We start from the raw sequence: 15381 nt of genomic DNA on the forward strand, positions 1-15381 counted from the left end.
CTGCGGGCTGCAGGCTTTGGCTTCCATCGTGAGGAGGAGGAGGAAGAGGAAGAGGAGGAGGTGGAGGAGGAGGAGGAGGAGGAGGGTCTCCTCCCCACAGAAGAAGGAGGCAGCCGTGATTCGGCTGAGTGTCGGGAGATTCTCATCTCCATGGAAGCAGGTGGCGCCGGCCGGACTAATCGCAGTAGAGTTAGTCTCCACACGCAGCCCTTTGTCTGGGCTCACTTCTGCTTTTCTGGTGTTTTTTTTTTTTTTTTTTTTGTGTGTGTGTCCGTGGTGAAATCTGAGCTCCCTGCTCTGTCCCCGCTGCCACTGCCGGTGCTCACGATCCCCGTCACGCCCTGCTGCTGCCCGCCGGCCCAGCCCGGAGCCGGCGGGTGCCGGCGGTCCCGAAGTGCCGCTTCCCTCGCCACATGCCCAGCCGGGCTCGCCCCGCACGCGGCCCGGGAGCGGCTCTGCCGCACAGCATCGGCCGATACTGACGGGGCGCGGGGACGTTCGCTGCTCGGAACTCCCGGGGCTGCCCCGCCAGCGGCTGTGCCTGCAGCTGGCACCTGGCGGGTCACGGAGCGGGGCACGGGGACGGGCACCGGGCACCGGGCAGGACTCGGCTGGGACACGGGGCGGGGAACAAAGCAGGACACGGAGCGGGACACGGAGCGGGGTGCACCGTAAGACCCGGGGCGGGACCGGAGCGGGACCGGGCCAGCTCCGGCACCGCCGGCTGTCGGGGAGCCGCTGCCCGTCCGCTCCAGCCAATCAGGACGCGGATTCAGAAGGATGCGGCCAGCTCAGCCAACCAGAACGCGGATTCATAAGAATGCGGCCATCCCAGCCAATCAGAACGCGGATTCATGAGGCCGCTGCCTCAGCCAATCAGCAGGCGGAGGCCCGAGGCCGCAGCCGCCTCAGCCAATCAGCACGCGCGGTCTGCGGCGCTGGCCGCCGTGGCTCTCCCGTTCCCTCTCCCGTTCCTCCCGGCCCCGCGGAGCGCACTGACCCTTCTCTCCCTGCCCTCGGTGTCCCCCGCCGTGCCCGGCGGTCCCGAGGAGCCGTGTCCGTGCCCTCCGGCTAAGGGCCCGTGGCTAGCGCCCGGTGCCACGCGGGATTGCCCCGCCCTGTTCTCACACTCCGTAGCGCAGGGCGTTATGCCGGGCCCTGGCCGGTGTGTGCCCGCGTTGGGGGGAAGCGGGACCGGGCAGTGGCCGGTGAGCGCTGCCCCCGCCGGGGCCCACGCGCTCGCCCCCTCCGGGCAGACAGAGCCGCTGGCCCTTTAAAAGAGGGCGTGGCCTAACACATTGCCCCTCCCCTGCGCGAGGCGCCGGTCCCGGCGCGGCTGGCGCGCCCCCTGGCGGCGCGCGCGGGGAGCGGCGGCCCCGGTGGTCCCGGTGGTCCCGGCGCGGGCAGCGGCCGCCGCATCCTCTAGGCCCGCCCGTCTGCCCCGCCGGGCCGCGAGGAGCGGCCGAGTCCGCCCCGCCGGCAGGCCGCGGTGCAGCCGCGCGGTGCCGGGGAGCCCCCGCCAGGAGCGGCTTTGATCGCTCCCGCGGCCCGGCGCTCCGCAGGGTCACCCCGAGCTCAGCCCACCGGAGCCCGTTACGCTTCCGGGGCGGCCGAGGGGCTTCCTGCCGGCGGTGTGCGGCCGCGGTGCTGCTGCCAGTGCTGCTCCCGGCCCGGCCCGGCCCGACGCGCCGCCGGGATGATCAACGCCATCCTCGTGTTCAACAACCACGGGAAGCCGCGGCTCGTCCGCTTCTACCAGCACCTGGTGCGCCACCGGGGCCGGGACCGGGCCGGGGCCGCCGCTGGGGCTGCGGCGGCGGGTGCCTGAGCCCGGTGCGGGACCGGGACTGGTGCAGGGCTGAGGGCGCCGTGGGGCTCGATGGGCTGGGGGTGTCCCGGGAGCAGGGGCGGTCGCTGCGGCACCTGCCGCTGCCCTGTCGCGTCCTTCAGGATGCCCCGGGTCACCCATGGGTGGCACCGGGCCTGGCCTGTCACCCGGAGCCACGGGTGCCATGGGCGCCCACCCACCGTCTCGTCCTGGCAGGCAGAAGAGGTGCAGCAGCAGATCATCCGCGACACCTTCCACCTGGTGCTGAAGCGGGATGACCACATCTGCAACTTCCTGGAGTGCGGCAGGTACCGGGCGGTGAGGGGCCTGCCGGGCTGTCCCCGCACCCTGCGGCGTGCCCGGCTGTCCCCCAGAGCCCTTCAGCCGTGCCCGTGTCCCCACAGCTTGTTCGGCGGCTCGGACTACAAGCTGATCTACCGCCACTACGCCACGCTGTACTTCGTGTTCTGCGTGGACTCCTCGGAGAGCGAGCTGGGCATCCTGGACCTCATCCAGGTGCGTCCCCGCAGGGCCCAGCTTCCCGGGCGCAGCCCTGCCTGGCACCATTCAGGGGCGTTTCATGGCCGTGCCAGCCCCGTGCCAGCCCTCCCGAAAGGCCTGGGGAGCCCTCGGGGCCGTGCTGGGGAGGGGGGCCGCACGTACTCCCTGAGCTTCCACGTGGCTTCTTCACCTGGGAGCAGCAGGGAAGGCAATCAGAAGAAATGTCTTTTAAAAATTAAAGCATAGAAATATTTAGGGTGGAAAAGGCCCTTGGGAGCACCAAGTCCAACCATTAATCCTAGGATTCTGGGATCCCAGGTTGGAAGGGACCTCAGGGATTGTCTAGTCCAGCCTTTCTTGACAAAGCACGGCCTAGACAATTCCCAACACCCTGACATGTGAAAAATATTCAGTGTTGTGGAATCCCTCACTTCCTCATGGAGATTATTCAACGGCTGTTTCTTTGGAAAACATTTTCCTCTTGAGCCTTATTGGAGTCTCCCCAAGAGGAACTTGTACCCATCACTCTGTGTCTGTCCACGTGACTCCTTGTATTAAAGGAGTTTCCAGCTTTGTAGCCACCCTTTAAACACGAGGATATGGGAAGAAGGTCCCCCCTGAGCCTCCTTTTCTCCAGGCTGAGCCCCTTCCCAGCTGCCCCAGCCTCTCCTGGGGCTCCAGCCCCTTCCCCAGCTCCGTTCCCTTCCCTGGACACGCTTCAGCCCCTCCAGGTCTCTCTTTTGGGGAGGGGCTCAGAGCTGTCCCAGCACTGGAGGTGTGCCAGCAGTGCCACCTCAGGGGACGGGCACTGCCCTGGGCCTGTGCCCACGCTGGGGCTGACACAAGCCAGGTGCCATTGGCCTCTTGCTCACCTGATGTTCAGCCACAGTCACCAGCATCCCTAGGTCCTTTTCCAGCTTTCCAGTCACTGTGTCCCATGCCTGGAGTGTTCCATGGGGTTGGTGTGACCATCTTGCCTGGTGTCTGTCTGCTGTCCCAGGTGTTTGTGGAGACGCTGGACAAGTGCTTTGAGAATGTCTGTGAGCTGGACCTCATCTTCCACATGGACAAGGTGGGTGCTGGGCTCGGGGCTGCTCTGGAGCCTGCATTTCTTAGGCTGGGCCTGGCCAGGAGAGTGTGGGGATGGCAGGGGTCACTTGGGGGGGACTGAGATCCTGTATGGGAAGCTTTTCAGCCCGTGTTCTTTGAAAGCCCCTCACACTGTGACCTCCCAAGGAGAAACCCGAGTGCTGGGTTGCTCCGAGCCCGGGGGAGCCGTGCCCAGCTCTGGGGCTGTCCCTGTGCTCCACAGGCAGCCCTGCTGGAGCTGAGCAGACTCTGGCCTGGCACTGGGGCGTTCTGCCTCTGCTCCAGGCTGTGACAGCTCAGGAGTTAACATTTTACTACAGCTGCTGGGGAAAAAAAATGGGAAGGAACAATGGGAGTGTTTGGAATTCAAAGTGCTGGGTAAACTTTGGTTTGAGCCACAGCCTGTAATGCTTCCTCTTGAGCTGGATGGAGATCCTGGGCGGGAACCGTCCTCTTTGATCATGTTCTGGATCTCAAGGCTGAAGATAGCTGGGAATAGATAGCCAGGAATAGGCTTGGAGCAGGGAGAGGCTTGGCTGAGGGTGCTGGGCTTGTGTTGCTGTTGGTCAAGATTTTTTTGCTTTGCTGGAGACAAAAAAATATCAACAAAAAAGAGCACTGGAGAAAAAAAAGGTGTAAAATGCTTCCTTTCTGTTGGTGATTCCAACAGGGGAACTGGCAGGGAGGGGGAGTGAGAGGTCTGGGGGGGTCTCTACGTTACCTGCTGCTGAGGTTGGGCTTTGGTTTCACTGTTTACCCTGCTGCAAACTTTCCAAAATGCCACAACATGATTTTCTTGTCAGCAAAAGTGTTTATCAAAGGAGGAAGGAGAGTCAAGCAGCTGTGGGAGAAGTGTTGGCAGCTGCCCAGGTCACCTCTGCCCAAAGCTGGGGGAGGATATGCTCATGGGCACTGACTCTGTGGGATGGACAGGACTCAGCAGCTTTTCACTCAGCCTTACTCTCAGCTTTACATGAGCTTTGCATGTAAAACACTGAGCCCCACGGCCAGCCCGCAGCCCTCAGGCAGGGCACATCAGACCTTTGCCAGCAGCAGTGGGGTCACCCTTCCTCTGACCCCTCCTGACAGAAGAACATTCTCAGGAGATGGGAGTCGGGGTTTCTGGTAGTGGAGACCCAGCTCGGTCACCCGGGCTCTCCCAGCCCTTCCCATCTGAGGCTCCTGCTGCTTCCCAGCTTTGACTCGACTCTTGGCCATTATCAGTTGGTCCTCCGGTCTCTTTCTATATTTGGCACGTGTTTATTTCTCAGATGTGCTCGTGTTCCTTTGCTTCCCGGAGTTGGGTTGCAGAGGGACAGTGTTTGGGGTGCTGGGAATGTGCTGCTGTGTCCTGCTGGGCCTGGGTTGCCCCCCTGGCATGCCCAGGCAGGCCCACAAGTGTCTCCCCGGACAGGGCTGTGAGTGTCTCCCTGGGCAGGGGATGGCAGGGGTTCAGGTGCAACTTTGGCTGCATTCTGCAATTTTTCTTTTTGCCTTAAGTTCCACCTTGCACTACCTGCAGCACAGGGCCATGGGACCAGAGCTGTGGCAGGCCTGGGGTCCTACTCCTGCCATGGGCTGATGGAGGGGGACATTGGTCAGGCACCAGTGACACCAGTGCTTGTAGCTGTCGGCGCTGGGAGCCTCAGCCTGAGAGCTGCAGGGATCCCCTGTCCCAAGCAGGGCTCAGGGTGGGCTATGCCCAGATCTCGGCCGTGCTGTCCCCCTTGCAGGGGAGTGTGAGCTGCACTCAGCAGCTGCGGGGTCCCAGAGGGGACACAGATTCCTCAGGAAGTGCTCTGCTCTGGCTTGGAAAACAAAACTCAGGATTTCTGCCCTGTTGGTTTGGAGCCAGCTTGGAAAACAAAACTCAGGATTTCTGCCCTGTTGGTTTGGAGCCAGCTTGGGCTGAAGCCAGGTCTTGGAGGAACGTTTCCTGATGCTCCCATATCCTTTTAGGTTGTGGGAGCCACTTGCTCCAGCTGCTTCGGCACGCACTGGGACTGGGCTGTGGGATGGGGGTTCCAGGGCTGTGGGGGGTCCCAGGAGCTGCCTGGGGCTCACCCTGTGCTGATCCCACATACCTGCTGCTGCTGCAGGCACTGGGAGTGGGACAGGACCTATGGGGAGCCCTGGGCGGGGTCACCTCACAGAGCTGGGACTGCCCCTCAGAGCACGTTCTCTCGTGTTCTTTTTTTCTCCCCGGGATTGACCTGGTGGTGTTAGTCACAAGGTGTTTACAAGTGCAGCCTGGCTCTGTGAAACCATAAAACAATCTCATAACCCAACTGTGCTCCTGTGTAGCCTCTTTTACGGAAGTAACTGGGACCCATAAATCCATTATCTGTGCTGGGAGCTCACTGGGAACTGCTGACTGTGCAGGCAATGCTGAGCTGAGCCAGGTGCAGGAGGTGAAGGGGGTTGTAGCCACTATCACAGCCGGGCTGCTGCCTCGAGGCTGGTTGCAGTTTCTAGGGTTGCAACTCAGCAATGTTCCTTTCCCTGCTCTGGCTGTGTGATTGCACTGGCCTTGCCTGGCTGTTCTTCCTTGGACTCAAGGGATCCCCGGAAAGGAACTTGGCAGTTCTGTGTTTTTTCTGTGCCTATGTCACAGTCCCGACCTTCCTAAGCAGAGAGGCCAGGCTCTGGCCTGGCTTTCTGAGGAGAAGGAGCTTCTGGGGAGAAGTGTCCTGCCCAGCGAGGACCCTGCTGCTGCTGGGGTCATCTCTAGGACACATTCCTGCTGTAACCTGGCTCCTGGCCCAGGGAGGGAGCAGCCATGTGTCGGGGGTGGCACAGGCTGTGCCAGTGGGACCAGTTGCATCTGGCTGCTGCAGGGGCTGCCGTGTGCCCGGTGGGTGGGTGGGTGTCATCTCCAGTGGGGTGCAGGTGGTAAGTGGAGCTTTGGGGCTCCCCATGCCAAGGACCTTGGCCACCCTTTCGCTCTCCAGGCAGCTGAGAAGGGGACAGGGGTAGATTGTGTCCCTTGGGGAGATGCTGGCCCCTGACATGCTCCCACACCGGTGCTGCAGCCGCTGCCAGGCCAGGACCGGGCCCTCAGCCTTCTGTTCCCTCTGTCCCTCCCTGGCAGGTCCACCACATCCTGCAGGAGATGGTGATCGGCGGGATGGTGCTGGAGACCAACATGAACGAGATTGTGGCGCAGGTGGAGGCCCAGGGCAAGCTGGAGAAGGCAGAGGTGAGCGGTGATGCTGCGGCTCTGCCCTGCAGGAGCTGACAGGCTGCGAGGGTGGTGGCCCATGGGGACTGAGGTGGGTGTGGGGGGTATCCAGGGTACTCCCAGTGTCTGTGTGTCTGAGCCCTCGGGATGGGGCTGGGGACATCCCTGCCCAGTGGTGCTGGTCAAGAGTGCAGGGAGCTGCCCGTGGAAGTGGTTCTTTTGTCAAGGTTAATGACCCCAGGCCATTAAAGGTTTACCATGAAGATGCGGCTGTGGAGGGGCTGTGGGGTGGGGCCAGTGGTCACGGTCCCTCTGTCCCCAGGGAGGCCTCTCAGCTGCTCCTTCCCGCGCTGTGTCGGCTGTGAAGAACATCAACCTGCCCGAGATCCCCCGCAACATCAACATCGGGGACATCAACATCAAAGTGCCCAATCTGTCACAGTTCATGTGAGCAGCCCGTGCTGGGGGGCTGCCCACTAAGCAGAGCTGGGGCCCCTGGCTCCTCCCGGGGCTCTGCCCGTGTGGCACACAGGGGCCGATGGTGGCCGAGGGCAGGGAGCAGTGGCAGGGCTCAGAGAACGAGGTGGGGAGCCCCTCCCCCTGGACCTGGGCTCAGTTCTGCTCTCTGGTCCCCCAACAAGGAGGGTGCTCTTCCTTCCCCTCCCTCCCTCCCTGCGGACATGCAGCCTCTCCTCGCTGTGGGGAAGAGTTGGCTCCTGCCTCTCCTGGGATTCTTGGGATTCCCAGAGGTGAAAGTGTGCCTGTAGTGACGGCTCTGTCAGGAGCTGCAGGCTGTTTCCTCCACCCTCTCAGCCTGGCTGTGCCCTGCCCTGGTCCTGCTCTCTGTGAGGGGCCCCAGCTGAGTGGGGGTCACTCTGTGTGCCCTAGGGATAGTGTGAGTGGGACATGCTGGAGCGGGAATGTGGCAGCAAGAGGGACAGGAGCTGAGTGACCTGGCGGACTTGCAGTGTCAGGCCAGGCTGGGGCTGCTGGAGTGTGTCCCTGTGTCCCAATAAACTGCCCTTGAACCCGTGTCTGTGTCTGCTGTGGGTGCTGCTGGACGGGGAGGGGGCCGGGGGCTCTGTGCAGCTCTGCTGGGGCAGCTGCAGCCCTGGGGAGCTTTTGGCTGGTGGAGGCCCAGGGGGTGGGAAAGGGGGCCCCAGATACCCCAGAGGAGGGCGGGGGCTTAGGACAACATCCCTGGCTGCACCCTCTGCTCTCGGAGCAGGTGTGGGGAGGATGGTGGCCGTGCTCAGGCTGTGATGACGTCCCCAGGTTTGGGCCTTTGGTGGCAGGTCACCCCTTGCCAGTTCCTGCCCTCTCCCTGCTGCAGGGCAGCAGCTCTGTGAGCTCTGACAGCTCTGTGGGTTGTGGGAGCTGTGGGGCTGGGGTCCTCTGAGGTTGGGGAGGAGCAGGGCTCGTCCTGGGGGTCACAGTGACCCTGATGGGCTCTGTCAGCCATGTACCCCACGCCCCTGGCTCCACCGCAGCTCCATCTGGCCACCAGCCCCTGGGGCTGGCCAGGGGCCCTTCCTCTGCTCCCCAGCTGTGCTCCAGGTTCTGCCTCCACTTCCCCTGGCAGGGAAACCGTGACTCTGCCTAGAAGGAATTTCCCCTCCCTGCAGCTTAACCCTTCCTCAGCTGGCCACTAGCCACATCAGCTCTCCTGGAGGTCAAGGAGCTGGGCAACCTGCTGTGTCCTCTTCTCTGCTGGCTCTCCTCTCCCTCCGCTTCCTCCTATTCCTCCTCCTCCTCCTCGTCCTCTTGTAGGTGCCGGCGAAGGGTGCAGGTGAGCCATCGTGCCTGGGCCATGTCCTGGGGCTGGGCCGCGGCGTCCGGCAGGACTGAGGCGGTCGGAGGGGAACGCTCCGGCTCGCCTCACGGCGAGGGGCTTGGCGAGGTGCCGGCGGGGTGCTGGCGAGCTGCTCTGCGCCAGGCCGGGGGTACGGGGGCTCGGCTGCCACGGGCAGCGCCTGTGTCCGGCCCCGCGCCACGGCATCCCCGTGCCGCCGCGGGCTGTGTCCGGCCGCACGTGCTCCCCGTGCACCGCCCGTGGCGGCTCCGCTGCCGGCTGCGGCCCCGCCGCCCCGGGCCTGCCGCTCTGCGGGACGTGCGAGGCTGGGGCCCGTGACCGCGCTGGGCCCGGGGAGCCGCTCTGCCGGCCCGGCCGCTCCCTGCTCCCAAGCCCTGCTTGAGGCTGGGACGAGCCGGGCCGAACCCCCAGCCCGGGGGAACCCGCAGCTCCGGGAGTCCGGCCCCGGGGCGGTGGCGGAGGTTGTGCGGGAGCGGAGTGCCCGGCGCTGGCCGCGGCCCCGCGCTGCGCCCAGAGGGGCTGTGGCTGGGTCACCAGGCCGGCCCCGCAGCCCGGAGCGAGCCGGGGCATGCGGCCTGTCAGGGGCTCTGGGGGGCAGGGGCTGGCCGCTCCGAGCCGCCTGCATGCTGCGGAGACGGGACTGGGTGCTGGGCATGGCTCCTGGCCGCAGCCCACCGCCTGCCCCGGCCGTGCTGGGCTGTGCACCCGGGGGTGCCGGCTTTGGCCGGGCTCAGCTCTGCCCGCCGGAGCGTGTTTCCAAGCCCGGGCCCCCTCCCCAGCAGCCTTTCCCCTCACAACTGCCTCCTCGCCCTGCTCCGGTGTGGGGGAGCCCATGGCGGAGGTTCTCCCCCCACGCTGCCCCGGCCGTGCCCCCGCCCCGCCGACCGGCAGACACGCGGTTAAGGGGGCGAGAGCTGCGGGTTCCTGCCCCGGAGCTTCGGAGGAAGCTTTCCTCCCTTTGGAGCCGAGAGCGCTCCGCTGAGGCGGACAGCCGGGGCGGGCAGCCGGGACGGGCAGGAGCACGGGCAGGAGACGGGCAGAGAGGGGCAGGATACGGGCAGGAGCACGGGCAAGAGCACGGGCAGGAGCACGGGCAGGAGCACGGGCAGAGACGGGCAGGAGACGGGCAGGAGACGGGCAGAGACGGGCAGGATACGGGCAGGAGCACGGGCAAGAGCACGGGCAGGAGCACGGGCAGGAGCACGGGCAGAGACGGGCAGCAGCCCGGGCAGAGACGGGCAGGATACGGGCAGGAGCACGGGCAGAGACGGGCAGGAGCACGGGCAGCAGCCCGGGCAGAGACGGGCAGGATACGGGCAGGGCCGCCCGCGGGGCGCAGGAAGTGGCCGCAGGGCGGGCGGGACCCCGCTGGCCCCGGCGGAGCGGAGCGCAGGAAGGTGAGGGGGTACTCTGCTGCTGCGGAGGCTTCGGGCGCTTCACAGCCCAAGCGGGGGCAGCTTTGGGCTGGACCGAGCGGGGAAGGGCCGTGGGGGCTGGCGGGGCTGTGGGGTGTGGTGCTAGCAGTGGGGTTCACATACATGGGGGTTTTGGGGCCCGTATGCAGTGCGGGGCTTGGGGGGTCTGTGGGGATGTATGACGGTGTGGAGGGCTCTGGGGGGTGTCAGGCTGTGGAGTGTGTGAGGCCAGAGCCCCAAGGGACCCACGTGCCCACGGGGGTGATGCCCAGCCTCTGTGCCGCTCGTGGGAGATGTGTGTGCTGCTGGCTGGGCTCCAGAGAGGGGTTTTCTGGGGGTGGGGACAGAGTTCTGCAGGCTGGGGGAGTCGGGGTGGGGGTGCTGTGTCTGCTACTCCCCGTTAACTCCATCCAGCCCCTCCCCAGGCGAGCCAGTGGGGGATGCCTGCGTGCTGTGCCCCAGGGGCTGTGGGGAGGGCCAGCAGGCCCGTTGGTGCGGGACAGGGGGTGTGCAGAGTGCCTGGCACCCTCCCAGCCACCTGTGGCCCTTGGTCCTGTGGGGGACTGTCCCCAAAGCCTTTGGCCACAGCCAGGGTGGGGATGGTTCTGAGAGAGCCAGCAGTGACCTCTGGGCCTGGGGGATGGCTGTGCCTGACAGGGAGTGCCAGGGACACCAGCAGCATCCAGAGTGATTTGTGCTAGGCACGGTGGCCCGGCAGGTGCAGCTGGGTGCTGTCAGGGACAGGCAAGGGCTCCCTGAGGACACCACTCACTCATCCTGGTATGCCCTTTGCCCCAGCTGTGGCTTCTGGCAACACCTGCCCATATCTCCCTATGGAGAGATCGATTAGATCCTGAGAACGGGACTTCCTATTTTGTCCCAGTGTGTGACAGGATGTGTTACTCACCCCCACCTCACCCTGGGTGGGGACCTCACCTGTGGCCACTGGGGCTGGGCTCACAAGGACGGAGTTTGACCCCACTGCCTCCAGGTTCATGACCCTGGACTTTGAGAGGGCTGTGAGCAGAGGGAGCTCCTCCCAAGTGTCCCCCCCACATTCCCCCGCCGCTGCTAGACCCCTGTGCTGCACCACACTGCCCTGCTTTCCCTGGGTGGGGCAGCCTGTGAGCTGTGCCCCCCGCACGCAGGGGCAGCCTGGACCCTCTGACAGTGGCTCAGACGCTGTCACTCGAGGGTGAATGGGGTGATACTGAATCTGCATCTGGGCTTGGCTGCTGGGGACACACGCTGGGCCCCACAGCATGGTGTGGATGTGGCTGCTGGCTGCGACCACCTGCTCTGTCCCTCCTGCAGGGCCAGGCCAGCGCTGGGGAAGGACGCCGGGGGTCCAGGCCCACAGCCCGTGCTCCCTGATGGTGCCACCCCCCACCGCCAGCTCTGCCTCTGCAGCAGCGGTGGCGCTGGGCGTTGGTGCTCCTGCCAAGCTGGGGGGTGGGCGGGGAGAAAGCTCATCCCAGGGTCTGTCACCGCCCTGAACCCCATGGCCACTTAATACTTCACCCATTAACTTGGACTAATAAACCTCGTGGGAGCGAAAGGCTAAAAGCCGTGCTTGCACCAGCGCCGTCTCTGCCAGTGCTGCTCCTGCTGCCCGCCATGGCAGGCGGCTTCTTCATCAGCAAGACCGTGGGCATCGTGGCCATTGTTCTGGGCCTGGGCGCTGTGGCCACCATCATTGCACTCTCGGTGGTGTACGCCCAGGAAAAGAACAAGGGGGCATCAGATGTGGGCACCAGCACCACGGCCAGCCCCGACACCAGCACCAGCACCAGCACCAGCACCAGCACCAGCACCAGCACCAGCACCAGCACCCCTGCCCCCAACAACCCATGGAACCAGTGGAGGTTGCCGGCCACGCTAAAGCCAGAATTCTACGAGGTCACCCTGCAGCCCTTCCTGAAGCCCGATGCCAACAACATGTACATCTTCAAGGGCAACAGCAGTGTGGTCTTCATGTGTGAGAAGGCCACCGACCTCATCCTCATCCACAGCAAGAAACTGAACTACACCATGCAGGGCTCCTTCCATGCCACCTTGCAGGCAGAGGGTGGTGGCAATGCCCCTGCCATCTCCCGCACCTGGCTGGAGACTCCCACCCAGTACCTGGTGGTGCAGCTGGACGCTCCCCTGCAGCAGGGCCAGCGGTACCGGCTGTCCAGCAGCTTCACCGGGGAGCTGGCCGATGACCTGGCTGGCTTCTACCGCAGCGAATACACGGACGAGTCAGGCAGCAAGTAGGTGGAGGGCAGGGGATGGGGTGGAAGCCACAGGGCTGGCCCGGTGTGGTGGTGGGGGGAAGGGGAATGGGGGCATGGGGCTGGCACAGGGCAGTGGAGGGCATGAGCTGGCTTTGGGGCTCCTCTCCCACCAGGACCATGGGATGGGTGTGTGGAGCCTCTGTGCCCCCCTTGCATCCTCATGCTGCCCCAGTGGGGGTGGGAGAAAGGGGACTGGGGGGTGCGGCCTCTACAGGGACCCCCAGGACTGATGGGGTTGGCTCACAGGCAGGTGGTAGCCACCACGCAGATGCAGGCGGCTGACGCACGCAAAGCTTTCCCCTGCTTCGACGAGCCGGCCATGAAAGCCAACTTCACAGTGACACTGATCCACCCCTCCAGCTATGGGGCCATTTCCAACATGCCTGTCAAAAGTGAGTGGGGCGGGGGGACCCTGCTGGGGGGCTGGGGACCTGGCAGGGCTGTGGGGTGATTCTCTGATCTCCACAGACACCAGGGAGCAGGTGATTGATGGAGAGACCTGGAATGTCACTGAGTTTGACACCACTCCCCGGATGTCCACGTACCTTCTGGCCTTCATTGTCAGCCGGTTCAAATCCGTGGAGAGAAAATCAGAGAAGACACTGGTAGGATGGGGCGGGGTGCACCTCCTGCCCACCTGGGTGGCTGAGCCTGGGCCACTGATGAGTCCTGCATCCCTCCTCTCCAGATTCGCATCTGGGGCCGCCCCAAAGCCATCGCCGAGGGCCAGGGTGACTACGCACTCAATGTCACTGGCTTCATCCTCAGCTTCTTCGAGGAGCATTACAACACGTCCTACCCGCTCCCCAAGTCTGGTGGGTGCTGCGGGGCACTGGGCTGAGGTGCCCACTGCAGGGGGGAAGATGGTCCAGCGTGCTGTCAGCGGGGCACTGACGGGACCCGTCCACCTCCAGACCAGGTTGGCCTCCCCGATTTCAATGCGGGTGCGATGGAGAACTGGGGGCTGGTGACCTACCGGGAGAACTCGCTGCTCTTCGACGCTGCGTACTCCTCCATTGGCAACAAGGAGCGGGTGGTGACCGTCATCGCCCACGAGCTGGCACACCAGGTACCTGCTGCGCCCCTCGCCCGCTCCCCTGACTGATAGCTGGCGGCTGAGGGAGTGCTGTGCCCTCTGCAGTGGTTTGGGAATTTAGTGACGCTGCGGTGGTGGAACGACCTGTGGCTGAACGAGGGCTTCGCCTCGTATGTGGAGTACCTGGGTGCTGACTCTGCTGAGCACTCCTGGAACATTGTGAGTGCCAGGGATGATGGGCATGGGGGCAGGCAGGGCAACAGGCAGCCCAGGGCTGCCCCGGTGCCAGGCGGTACACGCGGGGCTGAGGCGGGTGCTGGTGCCCCCTCTGCAGAAAGACCTGATGGTGCTGAACGAGCTGCATGCGGTGATGGCGACAGACGCCCTGGCCAACTCCCACCCGCTCTCCTTCCGTGAGGAGGAGATCAACACCCCAGCCCAGATCAGCGAAGTCTTCGACAGCATCTCCTACAGCAAGGTGTGCACAGGGGTCCCCGGGGTGGGGATGGACTCTGGGGTGTCCCTAGCTTCTCTGACCTGCTGTCCCTGCAGGGAGCATCGGTGCTGCGGATGCTCTCGAGCTTCCTTAGCGAGGACGTCTTCAAGGAGGGGCTGCAGGTGAGGTGCTGCTGGTACTGGGGGGCAGCGAGCCCCGTGCAGGGTGGGCATCCCAGGGTAGAGGCCTTCCCGCTGCTCTAGGGGGGTCCCACACCCCAGACTTGTCCTTGCTCACCCGTCTCTCCTGGCGCTCTCCCACAGTCCTACCTCCACACCTTCTCCTACAACAACACTGTCTACGCTGACCTCTGGGTCCATCTGCAAGAGGTAGGAGGGGGCTGAAGCTCCTCAAGCATCCCTGGCCCTGGCTCTGGGAGCTGCCTGGTGTGACAGTGTCCCACATGCTGGGTGAGGGTTGCAGCACTGGCCAAGCCCCATGCTGGCTGTGCCCCTGGCCCTGGTGAGCAGCGGCGCTGCCATCCCTGCAGGCGGTGAAGAAGAACAACGTCCAACTGCCTGACAGTATCAGCAACATCATGGACCGCTGGACGCTGCAGATGGGCTTCCCTGTGGTGACTGTTGACACCCACAGCGGCACTGTCAACCAGACCCATTTTCTGCTGGATCCCACATCTCCTGTGGACAGACCCTCTGTCTTCAAGTGAGTGTGGCAGGGCTGGCTGGGAACTGAGGGGTCAGGGGATGAGGGCCAGTCCCACCACCTGTCTCTCCACGGCGCAGCTACACCTGGATCATCCCCATCACCTGGATGACAGGCAGTGGCCCTGGGAACAGCATCTACTGGCTGACCAAAGACACAGGTATGGTGTGTCCTGGCTGTGAGTGGGGGTCTTGCTGCCACCTCCACTGCCATGGCACTGGTTGGGGTTCCCAGGGAGGCAGTGGTTGTGGGGGCTGAGCCTGGCCCTCCCTGGTGGGTGGGGGCGCAGCTCTGGCAGAGCCTCCTGTCCCCTTCCCAGCCACCAACAACGACTTCAGGCTCAACAGCCCCAGCTGGCTCCTGCTGAACCTCAATGTCACTGGGTACTTCCGTGTCAATTACAACCAGGAGAACTGGGATCAGCTCCTCAAGCAGCTTGACGCTAACCACATGGTACACGGGGTGCTCAGGGCTGTGGTGTGGGACCCCATTCACACCACCCCACTCAGGCTGCCCTGAGACACTGAATTTGCTCTCTCAGGTCTTCCCTGTGATCAACCGTGCCCAGATCATTGATGACGCCTTTAACCTGGCTAGGTGAGCCCTGCCTGGTGGTCTGGATGCCACCGGAGTGAGGGGCTGGATGGGGTGGGTGCCCTGGGTTGGGCAGTGCCAGTGGGGCTGGGGAGTTGACGCTGCCCTTACCCCTGGCAGGGCCAAGTACGTCAACGTGACCTTGGCTCTGAACACGACACGGTTCCTGAGCCAGGAGACGGAATACATGCCCTGGCAGGCGGCGCTCAACAGCCTCCAGTACTTCCAGCAGATGTTTGACCGCAGCGAGGTCTTTGGGGCCATGTCGGTGAGTGGTGCCACCCCCCCGAGCTGGGCATGAGGGGCCAGGATTGCCCCCACAGTGGTGTGAGGGCTGCTGCCAGTGTCACTGGGCACTGACTCCCTCTTGCCCCCAGAAATACATGCACAAGCAGGTGACCCCTCTCTTCAACTACTACAAGAACATCACCAAAAACTGGAAGGATCTCCCCAGTGGCCTGATGGCCCAGTGAGTACCGTGGCACT

General features: G+C 64.3%; 2 protein-coding genes across 3 annotated transcripts; both read left to right on the forward strand.

Annotated features, from left to right (window-relative positions):
- Window positions 1-1477: 1477 nt before the first annotated feature.
- Window positions 1478-7632, forward strand: AP3S2 (adaptor related protein complex 3 subunit sigma 2). Of its 2 annotated transcripts, XM_068203447.1 has the most exons (6): window positions 1478-1765; window positions 2045-2136; window positions 2233-2344; window positions 3330-3401; window positions 6510-6617; window positions 6922-7632. In XM_068203447.1, the coding sequence occupies exons 1-6, from the start codon at window positions 1697-1699 to the stop codon at window positions 7048-7050; spliced, it is 582 nt and encodes a 193-aa protein (XP_068059548.1). In that variant the 5' UTR covers window positions 1478-1696; the 3' UTR covers window positions 7051-7632. The 2 variants fall into 2 exon arrangements, with proteins under 2 accessions (XP_068059548.1, XP_068059547.1); XM_068203446.1 differs by lacking the exon at window positions 1478-1765 and having other exon boundaries at window positions 1952-2136.
- A 3621-nt stretch (window positions 7633-11253) lies between these two features.
- LOC137481624 (aminopeptidase Ey-like) lies at window positions 11254-15368 on the forward strand. Its single transcript, XM_068203440.1, has 15 exons — window positions 11254-12082; window positions 12353-12498; window positions 12575-12711; window positions 12795-12921; window positions 13021-13175; window positions 13248-13361; window positions 13477-13620; window positions 13695-13760; window positions 13902-13967; window positions 14129-14301; window positions 14382-14461; window positions 14621-14754; window positions 14843-14898; window positions 15016-15163; window positions 15273-15368. Exons 1-15 carry the CDS (start codon window positions 11445-11447, stop codon window positions 15366-15368), a joined length of 2280 nt encoding a protein of 759 aa, XP_068059541.1. The 5' UTR covers window positions 11254-11444.
- The last annotated feature ends 13 nt before the right edge of the window (window positions 15369-15381 follow it).

Source organism: Anomalospiza imberbis, chromosome 13, assembly GCF_031753505.1.
Source record: "Anomalospiza imberbis isolate Cuckoo-Finch-1a 21T00152 chromosome 13, ASM3175350v1, whole genome shotgun sequence".
NCBI classification, from domain to species: Eukaryota; Metazoa; Chordata; class Aves; order Passeriformes; family Viduidae; genus Anomalospiza; species Anomalospiza imberbis.